Source organism: Vigna umbellata, chromosome 6 (assembly GCF_029865625.1).
Source record: "Vigna umbellata cultivar VRB3 chromosome 6, Vumbellata_1.0, whole genome shotgun sequence".
Lineage (NCBI taxonomy): Eukaryota > Viridiplantae > Streptophyta > Magnoliopsida > Fabales > Fabaceae > Vigna > Vigna umbellata.
In genome coordinates this window covers 32,579,406-32,591,584 of record NC_142170.1, presented here as the reverse complement: position 1 = coordinate 32,591,584, position 12,179 = coordinate 32,579,406, and the positions used below count along the sequence as shown (strand labels likewise).

The window sequence follows — 12,179 nt, the reverse complement described above, 5'->3', positions numbered from 1 at the left end:
ATCAGAGCTTGATAAATATTTGCGAAAGGATCCTGAACCTTATATAAAGTCAGTTGAGTTTGATATTTTACATTGGTGGAAAGTCAACTCAACTAGATTTCCTATCCTTGCGAACATGGCTCGAGAGGTGTTAGCCATTCCTATCTCTACCGTAGCATCAGAGTGTGCATTCAGTACAGGAGGAAGAGTGGTTAGTCCTTATCGTAGTTGCCTAACGCCTAAAATAGTGGAAGTGCTTGTTTGTACACAAGATTGGTTAAAAGGAACACCTTTCTCTATACTTTTTGATGAGGATCCTAAAGAACTTGATAAATTTGAGCAAGGTGAGATTATATGACAAACTTATATATTTTTTAATTTATATTTTAAGTGTTCAAAATTTATGAAATATTTTATTTTATTTTTGTAGAGATAACCTCTCAAGATGAAGTGGGACCTTCAAGTGCTGCTATTAATTTGGATGATTGAAGCTTTGCCACAATTTGTTAGTTATCTAAAGTACATGTGGGTAAGACTATAACCTTAATGCTTTGTTTTTCATGTTGTTTTGTCTTGGAGATGGTACACAAATGCTCAATACTGGCTTTCACTGTTTGGTTTTCATATTTGATGTTTTTGTTCCAAAAGAAAGTCCTAGAAATCTGGAGACTTTTATTGAATTTGATTTACAAAACTCGTTTATTCTCCAAATGCTATTATTTAATTTACAAGTAAATATATTTGTATGTCCAATAATAAGCTTTAATCATTTCCAGAATTCACTAGCAATATGCATTCGTCATATTTACTTGTAAATGCGAATTTTTCAAGTTCTTAATCTGGACATTGCTGGCTATAACTTTTTTATCCTTGGTTCTTCACATCATCTTTACTTGCAAATTGGGAATTCGAATATCTTTATTTGAACAATTGATAAGGCTGCTTCCAAGAGTTTTCACTCTCCATTAATTTCAGCGATGAAATTAGTACTCATGTAAAATGCCCTGCAGTGGTTAAGTTAATCTCTGTAAGAGAATGGAAAAGAAAAGTTTGCAAGCACTCACTTCCCACAGTTTTATAGTGAATTGGAGGCTAGAGAGCATCAGAGAGCCAAAAGGATATAACTATTAATCAGTATGCAATTGTCGGCTAATCCAGATTCAAGTAAGGATTTCTTCATTTTAGAAAATCACTTCCCTTTACCCTAAGAGATATGATGGATATGCATTCGACGAAAGTATTTCTTGTGCATATGAATATATCAGATACGATTGCTATTGATGTTAAAGGTTTTCGTTTTGTGCAGTTTTTGCTTTTGAGCTTTAATTCTTCCTTTCTTGTTTAAAGGGAAATAAATGGGAGATATTAACATTTGGAGTGTCTTGTGTTCTTTTATTGAGGTTAATCAGGTTATATTAACATGTTACAGTCTGTTAATTCCATATTTTAGTGCCTTTTTTGAGTTCTGTTAATTCCAGGCTAAGTTAAGGTGTTATAATTCAAAGACCAAAATGATGGTTTTCTCTTTCAGTTGTATGGAGATGTCTGTTGTGTGACAGCATATCAAGTCTGCTTGATTCTTTCAGTTGTATGGAGATGTCTGTTGTAAGAGTCATTTTGCTGGTGAACTGATGCTAATGTTGAGATTTCTATACTTGTAGACTTGGCACAGCTTGTTGATGCAACTTCATTGTTGCTTCGGGAGCATTCTACTTGTCAATAGAGTCAGACAGTGAAATCGATGATGTTGATAGTGCACATGATGAAGTGATGATAGTAGTTCAGTTCAGTTTAAAATTAATATAGTTAGTAGTTCAGTTCAGTTTAAAATTAGTATAGTTAGTAGTTCAGTTCAGTTTAAAATTAGTATAGTTATTAGTTCAGTTCAGTTTATATCGTAGTTTAGTACAATTTAGTACAGTACAGTTTGATAAAATAAAAAACAGTTCAGTTTGTTTGAACTATTTTACAGTTCAATTCAGTTTAAACAAATTAGTTTTTAGTTCACTACAGTTTTTAGTTCACTACAGTTTTTAGTAGTGCAGTGCAGTTCAGTTCCATTTGCCCAGCCCTAGTTATATATAAGAGTAACAATTATTCCTTATATAAACTAAACAAAGGTCTATCCATCAAAGAAAGAAAGAAATCTGAAATTCGGCTTTGGAAATAAGGCTTATGAATGGTAACCAAATTCCATCTAGGTAACGTGAGAGTCAATGAATGAAAGGCCACCATTTTATGTCTAATAGGATAACATGAAATGAAAGCATCAAGGGAGAAAAAAAAGAAAAAAAATGAGTCTTCCTTTGTATGGTAGAATTATGATAAAGAAAGGTGGTCAACCAGTCAACGTATGAATACTCTCTTGAAGGCCAAATGAGCAACTCCATTTAACGTGAATTGGTTAAATTATAGGGACATCTATGCTTACATTTTCGTAAATGGAGAAGGTTGTTCTGATGCAAGCTTAAAATAAGGTTCAAGTGTGTCCAAGATGTCGACCAATCAACTTGTGTCAAGGTGTAAAAGCATGGTTCCATTGGTATTAATTAGACCATCAACGAAAGGACCAAATGCTGCCAAAAAAAAAAATACTCAAAAGAAACTTGCCCCATGTCAGTCTTGTTTGGAAAAGTTATCATAAAAGACACATAAGAAGACAATGAAACATTAGACCATTGTCCCACAATGACTCATTTCAGTTACCATAAAGAAAAGCAAGCCAACCAAAAAACAAAAAAAGAATCTCACACGGTTCTCTCATATACATGTATAAAATGAATTGTTTGGTAGTAATAATTTTCTGAATGTGAAATTCAAGGCCAACCAGAAAAAAAAATCTTAAATATGCACTCTCTTTGTCCTTAAATGTGTATCAGATCAGAAATAAAGAGATGGACAACATACTTCACCAAAAGTATGGTCAAACACAATGAAATAAGGTGTACCAAATAAACAATAATACCATGGCCCATATGGACAATAATTCTTCATGTGATGGAAGTTTGTACAATGAATAAATGAAGGTAGGTCCCTTATGAAATGTTTCTCCACGGTCTTATGAAGCAATAGCAAGGAAATTCATTTTCATTCGATCATTCTATTATAGCAAACCGAAACTCTTCTACTCAGCCACAAATATTTGAGAGCTTTAGAGAAAACGGTAGTCTTGTCAAATATTGGCAGCCAAGTTCTTCTTTCTTTCTAAATTCAGATTTACGAAGTATTTATAAGCTATATTACTTAATAATTCATCATCCTAGTTAATCCATTACAAGCTCAAGTAATGCATTTCCTCATATTTCATAAGGTAAGGCTGAATTACAAGCCAAACAACTATGTTATCTCACATCAACCATATGATCCAAATACTTATTATAGATCAAACAATTCAGAGTGTTCATACAATCGAAGAATAGGTTAGCTTCCCTACCTCAACTATAGCAAGAAACCTTGACTTCAAAGGTTCATCTCCAGTTTCAATTCATCTACCAGTCTAAGGTAGTTCATGCTTGTCCAGATCTCAACAAATGGTCCAGCTTCTCTACTCTACACACTTACTTTTTCTTATCTCAGATCAACCTAAAGCTCACGTTCTCTCCTCTGGTTTCCCTATTATTTTCATAAAGTTTCATTAATGGAAGAGCAAAGGTTTTATCCTTGAAACCAGCAGCCTTGTTATGGACGTTTCTAAGAAAAAAAGAACCAATTTTCCTTAATTCAAAACACCGTATAATATCGTTGTTTTTCGACCTTTCACGTTGAATTTGAGATCAATGTCATATCGGGAGATGATATATTGACGTCGAACATAGAACAATTCGACCTTAATCAATTTAACATCGAATTTTGTCAATATTTGACGTTAATTAACTTTTTTTTTTGTTTTTTTAATTAATTTTGATCCTTTTTTACAACTCTACAAGACCTTAAAATTAGGAAAACAACAAATTTCAATTTTTGATATTTTATATAGCATGAATTATGAACGTGTAGTGTAGTATCAACATCAAACAATAACAAACAACAAACAAGTTCAATCAAACAACAACAACAAACAGGTTCAACCAAATAAAAACAACAAACAAGTTAAAAAAGAAACAAGTTGAACAAATAAGTTCTTCAAAACGAAAACGTCAAAACAAACAAAAATCATACCTAAAGTAGTTAATTAACATGCATTTTTAACAAATGAAAGAAATATTATATGTGATGGTCGTCAAACTTCGTTCCAGAAAAGTTTGAGCAGAGAGGAGGGCATCGCGCGCTAAGATAAAGTGAATGAATTTTGAATCTTCTACTCAAATTTTTATTGAATTCACTAACTTTTTAACGTCTAATGCGGGGGCATTCAACATTTTATATCTTTTTGACGTCTAATTCTAGGGAATTCGACGTCATACGTAAATACATTTTCACCTTCACACCAAACATTTTCGCAAAACTTATCCAATATAACAAATTGACGTCGAATTACAATTCTAAACGACGTCTAATAATTGTATTTATTTACAAAAATTTCACCGGTCATTTTTAATGTTAGTTATTCATTGGTTGGACGTTGACCGCGTGACTTTATACGCTGTTTTTGCATTAGTGTTTCATTTCAATGTCCAGGGCATGATTTGTTTCAATTGGCTTACACAAGGAAAAGTCTTGATAGAAACTAAAAACGTCCAAGGATGGAAAACAATACCTGTGTGTGTGGGGAAAGGAAAGAAAAGTCTAAGGTGTGGGAAAAGAAAAAAAAACACGTTTATGGAAGGAGAAAAATGGAAGGTTACGTTTTTTTCAACTAGAAGGGATCACTTGCATTCTTAAAAAAATCATATACTATATTGGATTGAGTATTCTGACTTAAAAAAAATCTATACGTACCTTCACTAGTGGAAAAATACCTTTCTATAACGAAGCTATTATAACGTATAAAAATTATCCGTCATACTAGGTTGATCAGTGGCAAGATGGTAATAAAAATAGGACATATTATAACGTAGTTTTATAAATCAGTTATAATATGAAATGCGGTGGCAAACTTGTAAATAAATGTAAAATATATTATAACGTAGCTTTAAAAATCAGTTATAATATAAAATGCGGTGATAAACTTGTAAATAAGTTCAAAACCTATTATTGATGTATTATAACGGAGTTTTAGAAATCAGTTATAATATCTCTTCCTCTTTAATTTTTCACATTTCCCTCTAGCTAGATTTCATTCAAGTTCACTCTCATTCTTTTCTTCCGCTATTCGTCTCATCCCTCTCACTTGCATTTCTCGGCATCTCCGTCATCAGCCACATCATTTTCAGAACTTCAGCCACGTTGTGGAGCGTATTCCTTCGCTCGCTGTCACGCTTGGAGGTCTCATTTCATTTCCTCTCGCGCATTCGAGAGAGCACTTTCATTTCTCACATCAGAGAGCCTTACTCTCATTTCTCTCCATTTCGGTTTCCTGGCGTCTTCCTTCTCGAGAGACATCTCCTCGTCGCACGTCGTTCATCATCACGGCAAGGCTTCTTCACTCACAGAATCATCTCTATTTCCTCTATCCTTCATTTTTCACCGAATCATTCATAGAGCTAAACCCTCTGTTGGGGTTTCTTCTCCTTTTCACCATTTCCCTTCGATTCCACCGATTAAAACCTTGTTTTCACCATTAGAAACATTTCCACCGATTCAACTTTGATTTACACCGATCAATCAGTCCAGAATAGGTTTCCTTCTTCTTCTAGGGTTTCTATCAAGTTTAATCCTTTGTTTCATGTTCTTCTTCGAGTTTTTGTCATATTTTCGCTACGTCTTCTCTTTGGAAGAAGCTTCGAGGATTCGCGTCGCACCTACAGTCATCTTCTCAGAGCTGCTCTTCCAACCGTAGTTATAGTTCACATTCTTCTCTGTAACACTTTTCCCCTCTTTACCCTGTTAATTTAGTTTTCATATTTATAGAAATTTTAATAAAACATGTTTGCTTTTATTATCATATTATGTAAAGTAATGAATGCTATTTTCACTGTTTTTATCTTTGTTTTAATTTTTCCATCATTTGCAGACCCCTACTTGAACACTGATGCGGGGACAATGTCTCCTTTCGAGCATGCGGAGGTTTTCGTCTTAGATGATAGCGGAGAGGTAAGCAAATGAAAATTTTCTACAACAAGATGACAGTCATTAGATTTTTTATTTCCTTCTAAATTCAATGGAAGGTTGAGGTTGTATGTTATGTTATACTTTCCCCTGCTCTTTTCATTTTCTCATTTTACTTCATAAGTGCAAGCTAAAACTTTTTGAGTCGTAGTAAAAGAGGATATCTGCAGTTTGTTTTCCTCTGAAGTTTTAGATTGCCATTTTCATTATTTTTTTGTTTGTGGAAGCTTGAACTTGATCTTGGGAACTACGAACGATTTTTGGACATTAAATTAACTGGCGACAATAACATCACTACTAGAAAAATGTATCAGGTGAGCCAGATGTTTCTAATTGTTTTGTTTTGGATGTTTATAGTTTGTTATTGAGAAGGAGAGAAGAGGAGATTATGAAAGAGGAGAGGTCAAGCTCGGGCAGCCTTGGGGGAGTTTGTTGAGGTGGGGTGGCTTACTCGATCTTAGTATTTGTAAATTTTTTTGAAGTTTACCCAATTCGCATTGCTGATTGGAATTTATTTATTTATTTTTTAACCTGGGTATTTTAGTTAATCAATGCTTCATGTTAGGTATGTCCCATTGACACCCACCCTTAATGAAATGGATCTCTTCTGGTACAGAAAATGAAATGATCTTGAAATCTGGTTTTTACTTATGTTTGATTTGACTTATAAGGAGTAGAAACTTGATTTGGTTTAGGCATTAACACTTGGGTCAAATATGTATTGTTTAAGCAAAACTAGTGCAGTTGTCAAGACTTATGTAGAGCCATGTTAAGGAACTGTTTGACTAGTGATCATATTATATATATAGTTGAAAAGAAGGTGATTGAAATTTTCAGTTACTTAAGTAAGATCTCACTTGAATCACTTTTTATTATAAATGATTTTCTTGCACACATAACACTTAAGTAAGATCTCACTTGAATCGCTTTATTATTTTTCTGAGTAAACACTTTCTTTTACAGGGTTTAACATTATCTTCAATTGGTGAATATAAGAAAGCTGAGGATGCACATCTAAAATCACTTCAAATTGATAGAAATTTTCTTGAAGCATGGGCACACCTGACTCAGGTATCTATCAACCTTATTGTACTGATAGATTGTTGGAACATTTAGTTATTAACTTAACTGAAAACTAAAAATTAAAAATGAATTATACTTAGCAAACAGTGGGAGAAAATAATATTCATATCCATATTTTTAATACTATATTCTAAGGCAACCACCAAGTTTCTTCTCACTTGGTGGTGGGATCGGCTATATTTTAAAGCAACTAATTTACAATGACTTTTCTTTCATGCAGGGGATATTGAGTCCATGCCTTTTATTGAAGCACTGCTGGAACCGTATTTATGTAGTTTAATTTGTTAATTTCATGGTTTTGATGGTTTTCTTTTTTCTTTTTCTTTTAAAATTGAATTTCATACTTTTGCATTTTAAGTGGTTTAAGTTCATGCAATATCCTAAACCTTTTGCTTTGAATTTATCCTAAAGTGTTTGGATATAAAATATATTGCAACCCTCTGACGATTGATTAAAATATATTGCTGCAGGATCCTGAGGCATATAAAGTTGCATGGAATCTTTTAAAGGTATTCCTACTATTTAGACTAAACATATTTATTCCATTTTCAGATCTTTAATATTGATATATATGTTAAAATCTCATATAGTGATATATTATTTATTGGTTTTCTGTAATTGGACTTATTTTGCAGGGCGTTGATGGTGTTCTAGTTCCAAGAGGTTTTGGTGATGGACGAATGCAAGGGAAAATTCTTGCGACTAAGTATGCCCGAGAACATAGTGTTCCATTTCTGGGCATTTGTTTGGGGATGCAAATTGTTGTCAATGAGTAGAGATTTGTTCATGGGTAGACGATGTGAATCAACTACTACTGAATCATTTAACACAAGTGTATATGAATCATTTAAATATGTATAATATAAATGATGTATTAAATATTACACTATTTAATGTTTGAAATGAATTTTATTTTGTTAGTTTCATTAAATATTTTTATTTGAAGCTATATTAACTATAAATTGATGGAATAAGATGATAATACAAGTATATTATTATAATTTTTAAATGTAATAATTAATTTTTTTTAAAAAAAAAACATATATTATAACGTACTAAACCATGTACGTCATGATACGTTGATCACATATTATAACGTACAAAAATATATACGTAATAATAAATCACATATTATAACGTACAAAAATTTCTACGTCATGTTACCTTCCACTTATTATAACGGACAAACGAAAATTTGTCATAATAAACTACGCATATTATGACGGATTTTAGAAACTACATTATAATATGTTCAACATATTATAACGTAAATTTCTGCTACGTTATAAAATGCGCATACTTACTATATCGCCCAGAACTATGTCCCAGTAAATACGTTATAAAAGATCATTTTTGTACGTTATAAAATGTCATTTTTCCACTAGTGCTTGGTAATTAACAGACTAAATAAAATATGAGAATTAGACTCTTAATAATAGAACACCAAATTATAATATCACAATAATAAATTTTTACTAACTGAACTATACATCACTTGTGAAAGAATAAAAATATCTATAATACATATCCCCTCTCATTGGAGAAGATTTTTTCCACTTGTCCTTCTCCTAATGAAGAAGATTTTCTCCTTGTTCTCCAAGCTAACCAAAGTGACTCTTTTAGGTTTAGGTTTCTGCTTATTTTGAGACACTTTAGTCTATAAATAGAGATGTCTCTCCTTCATGTAGTTACCTTTGAAATAGAGTATTGTTATGTTACCAAATTTGAGTCATACTATTCTTGTTAGGTCATCTTAAACTAGAGCAACCCAAATGGCCTCTTCTAGCCACCTTCCTCCAAGAGTTGACCTAATCTTAGAGAACCACCAAACACACCATCCAACACCATAAAATTATCCATGGTCGAGACACTTAACTACACTCCCACCATCACCATTTTCGCCTCCTTCATCTGTGAGCACTTCTATGGAATTTTCCTTCTAGATTTGGTTAACTAGAAGATTTCCATCACAACTTGAATTTTTAGATTGACTTGATTCAACTTTCATCTTAAGGTGACTTAGCTCAACCTAAGTCTTATTAGACGTTAATTCGTAAAAAAGAGACTTGACTTAAGCTAGGCCTATTTGTAGCTTGAGCTCTTCAAATAATTATTTAACCAAATACTAAAAGATTAAATGATTAAAGAATGAAATAAGCAGTTTCATTGGTATAATCTATACTCTCTTTCACTTACACATATAATGTGATCTTTCTGCCTTACTCATATAGTCTACCGCACTCGCCTACACTTATCACATCTAATGCACTTTTTTTCTGTCCTCATTCACACCTTTCGTTTGATTGTTAACAAGTTTTTAAATTCCGAATAAAAGGGGAAAATAGGTGTTCAAGAATGCTTTTCTGGTTAAGGGTAATGGAGTTATTCTATGATAATAATGTTAATGAATAATAAAATATAAAATATAGGTGACTGAACTATCATATGTTTTTATTTTAGCCATTCTTAATTTTTTATTGGATTATGATAAATTACTTTTACATTTTATATTTTAAAAAATATATATATATTGACAAAGAATAAAAGAATAGATTTATTTTTTAAAAATGATAAAAAAAAAACTACTCGTAAAGATAAAAACAAAAGAGATTCAACTTTTTCACATATTTTGATTGAAGCATGATACTAATAATCAAATTCTTCAATTAGAAAACTATTTCTTAATGTTCAAAAATTACATACGAAGAGTTTCATATTAATTCTTTGCTGCATGATCTACTAAAACATCCTTAAATATAAAAGCACCCAATAAGTTATAGAGATGAAAATAGAACGGCTTATGTAAAATATATAAATTTTGAATATATTATTTTGACTCTCACAGAATTATTGGTCACATTTTGCCATGAAAAGTGTATATTTGATTGTATTGTATTTCAAACACATTTACCTTTATCAAAATTTAAGAAATTGTATTTTAGTTTTTAGACTGTGAAATTATCTAATTTATTCTTAAATATGAGAAAAGAAAATAGAAATTCAAATTTGATAACAGTTGTAAATAAAAACCTAGAGCATATTATTTATTTAACATTTTTATTATTCTGTTGGAGAATTGGAAGAGAACTTCTAAGAGCAGAGAAAGATTGAAAGGAATACTTCGTATTATTAGATAAAAAGCCAATGCAGCTTTTTATATAAAGCAACATATAATCCAACAGACAAAACGAAATAACAGAGTAACAAGAAAAGTTAACGGGTAAAACCCAACAGTTTTAACAGAGTTTGACTTGATACTCAACACACCACCTCAAGTCTAACACTCACACAGAGATCTTATTCCAATTTCTTTCCTAAGCCAACAGAACCTCTCAATGTTCATAGCCTTCGTAAATGCATCAGCCAGCTGGGTTTCAGTGTTACAATACACAAGCCCGATTCTTCCTCTATTCACCAAATCTCTGAGGAAGTGATACCGTACTTCTATATGTTTACTTCTGCCGTGGCTCACCGGATTTTTGGAGAGGTTTATTGCAGACACATTATCTATCAACAGCTGTAATGGTGTTTTCGTAGGAATCATCATCTCTCTCAGCACCTCCTTCAGCCATACCGATTGACAGGCTGCATAACTGCCTGCTATATACTCCGCTTCGCAGCTGGACAGAGCCACCACTGGTTGCTTTTTGGAACACCAAGAAATGGGAGACCCATTTAACATGAACAAGTAACTTGACGTGCTTTTCCTGTCAACACAGTCTCCACCATGGTCAGAATCTGTGAACCCAACAAGTTCTAGAAATTCCTCATCAGCTTTGCGTCTTCCAACCGGGAACAGAATGCCAAAATCTGAAGTGCCTTTTACGTACCTTAGCACCCTCTTGGCTGCAAGCATATGCGTCTTCTTTGGTTTCCTCATAAACCTGCTTATCAGCCCCACACTGAATGAGAGATCTGGTCTACTATTGCACAGAAAACGCAGTGAACCTACAATCTGCTTAAACATAGTTTCTTCAGCCTCTGCTTCATTCTCATCATTTGTCAATCTTAGATTCACCTCCAACGGACTCTTTGCTGGGATACATTCAGACATGTTAAATCTTGCAAGAAGCTCCTTTACGTACTTCTTCTGATGCAAGATCAAACCTGCTTTAGTGTAGGTGAACTCCATACCCAAAAAATAACTCAGCTTTCCAAGGTCTGTCATTTCGAACTCCGAGTGCATCAGTTTTTTCAATTTGCTTATTTTCACTGGATTTGAGCCTGTAATGAGTAGGTCATCTACATACAGACAAATGATCAGCAACTCATCTTCCTCACCTTTCCTTACGTATACACCGTGCTCCACGACACATCTTGTGAAACCAAGTTTAAGCAAGAACGCATCTATGCGTTTGTTCCAAGCTCTAGGATCTTGTCTCAACCCGTCTAAAGCTTTCTTCAGCTTATACACATATTGTTCTTTACCTTTGTAGATGAATCCCGGTGGTTGCTGGATATACACTTCTTCCTCCAAAGGACCATGCAGGAAGGCGGACTTCACGTCTAGCTGAAACAGCGACCAACACAATGCACATGCCACTGCTATCACTAGTCGAATGGTTTCCATTCGTGCCACCGGTGCAAACACTTCAGTGAAGTCCAGTCCTTGCTTCTGGAGAAAGCCCTTTGCCACTAGTCTGGCTTTATACTTCGAAACCGATCCATCAGGCTTCAACTTCCGTTTGAACACCCATTTCACTCCAATACTTTTCTTCCCAGCAGGAAGATCAATAAGTTGCCAAGTTTGATTCTTCTCTATGGATTCGATTTCTTCCTTCATTGCGCTCTGCCACACGGGTTCCTTTAGTGCATCAGATTCGTTTATGGGCTCTGCCCCAGCCAGCAGAGCCATGTGTACCAAATCCCCTTCATCACCTATCTGTGAGTCTGAATAAACCACACAATCGCCAAACCTCTACGGTTGTGTTCGCAGTCTTCTTGGTCTGTCAGGTTCATCACCCTGGACA

At 33.5% G+C, this 12,179-nt stretch overlaps 1 protein-coding gene across 1 annotated transcript; it reads left to right on the top strand.

The window, feature by feature from the left end:
- Positions 1-4,751: 4,751 nt before the first annotated feature.
- On the top strand, positions 4,752-8,140 carry LOC148197255 (uncharacterized). The gene is made up of 6 exons (XM_088093648.1): positions 4,752-4,758; positions 5,188-5,343; positions 6,032-6,111; positions 6,484-6,563; positions 7,680-7,718; positions 7,845-8,140. Exons 1-5 carry the CDS (start codon positions 4,752-4,754, stop codon positions 7,714-7,716), a joined length of 360 nt encoding a protein of 119 aa, XP_087949774.1. The 3' UTR covers positions 7,717-7,718; positions 7,845-8,140.
- Positions 8,141-12,179: the final 4,039 nt, after the last annotated feature.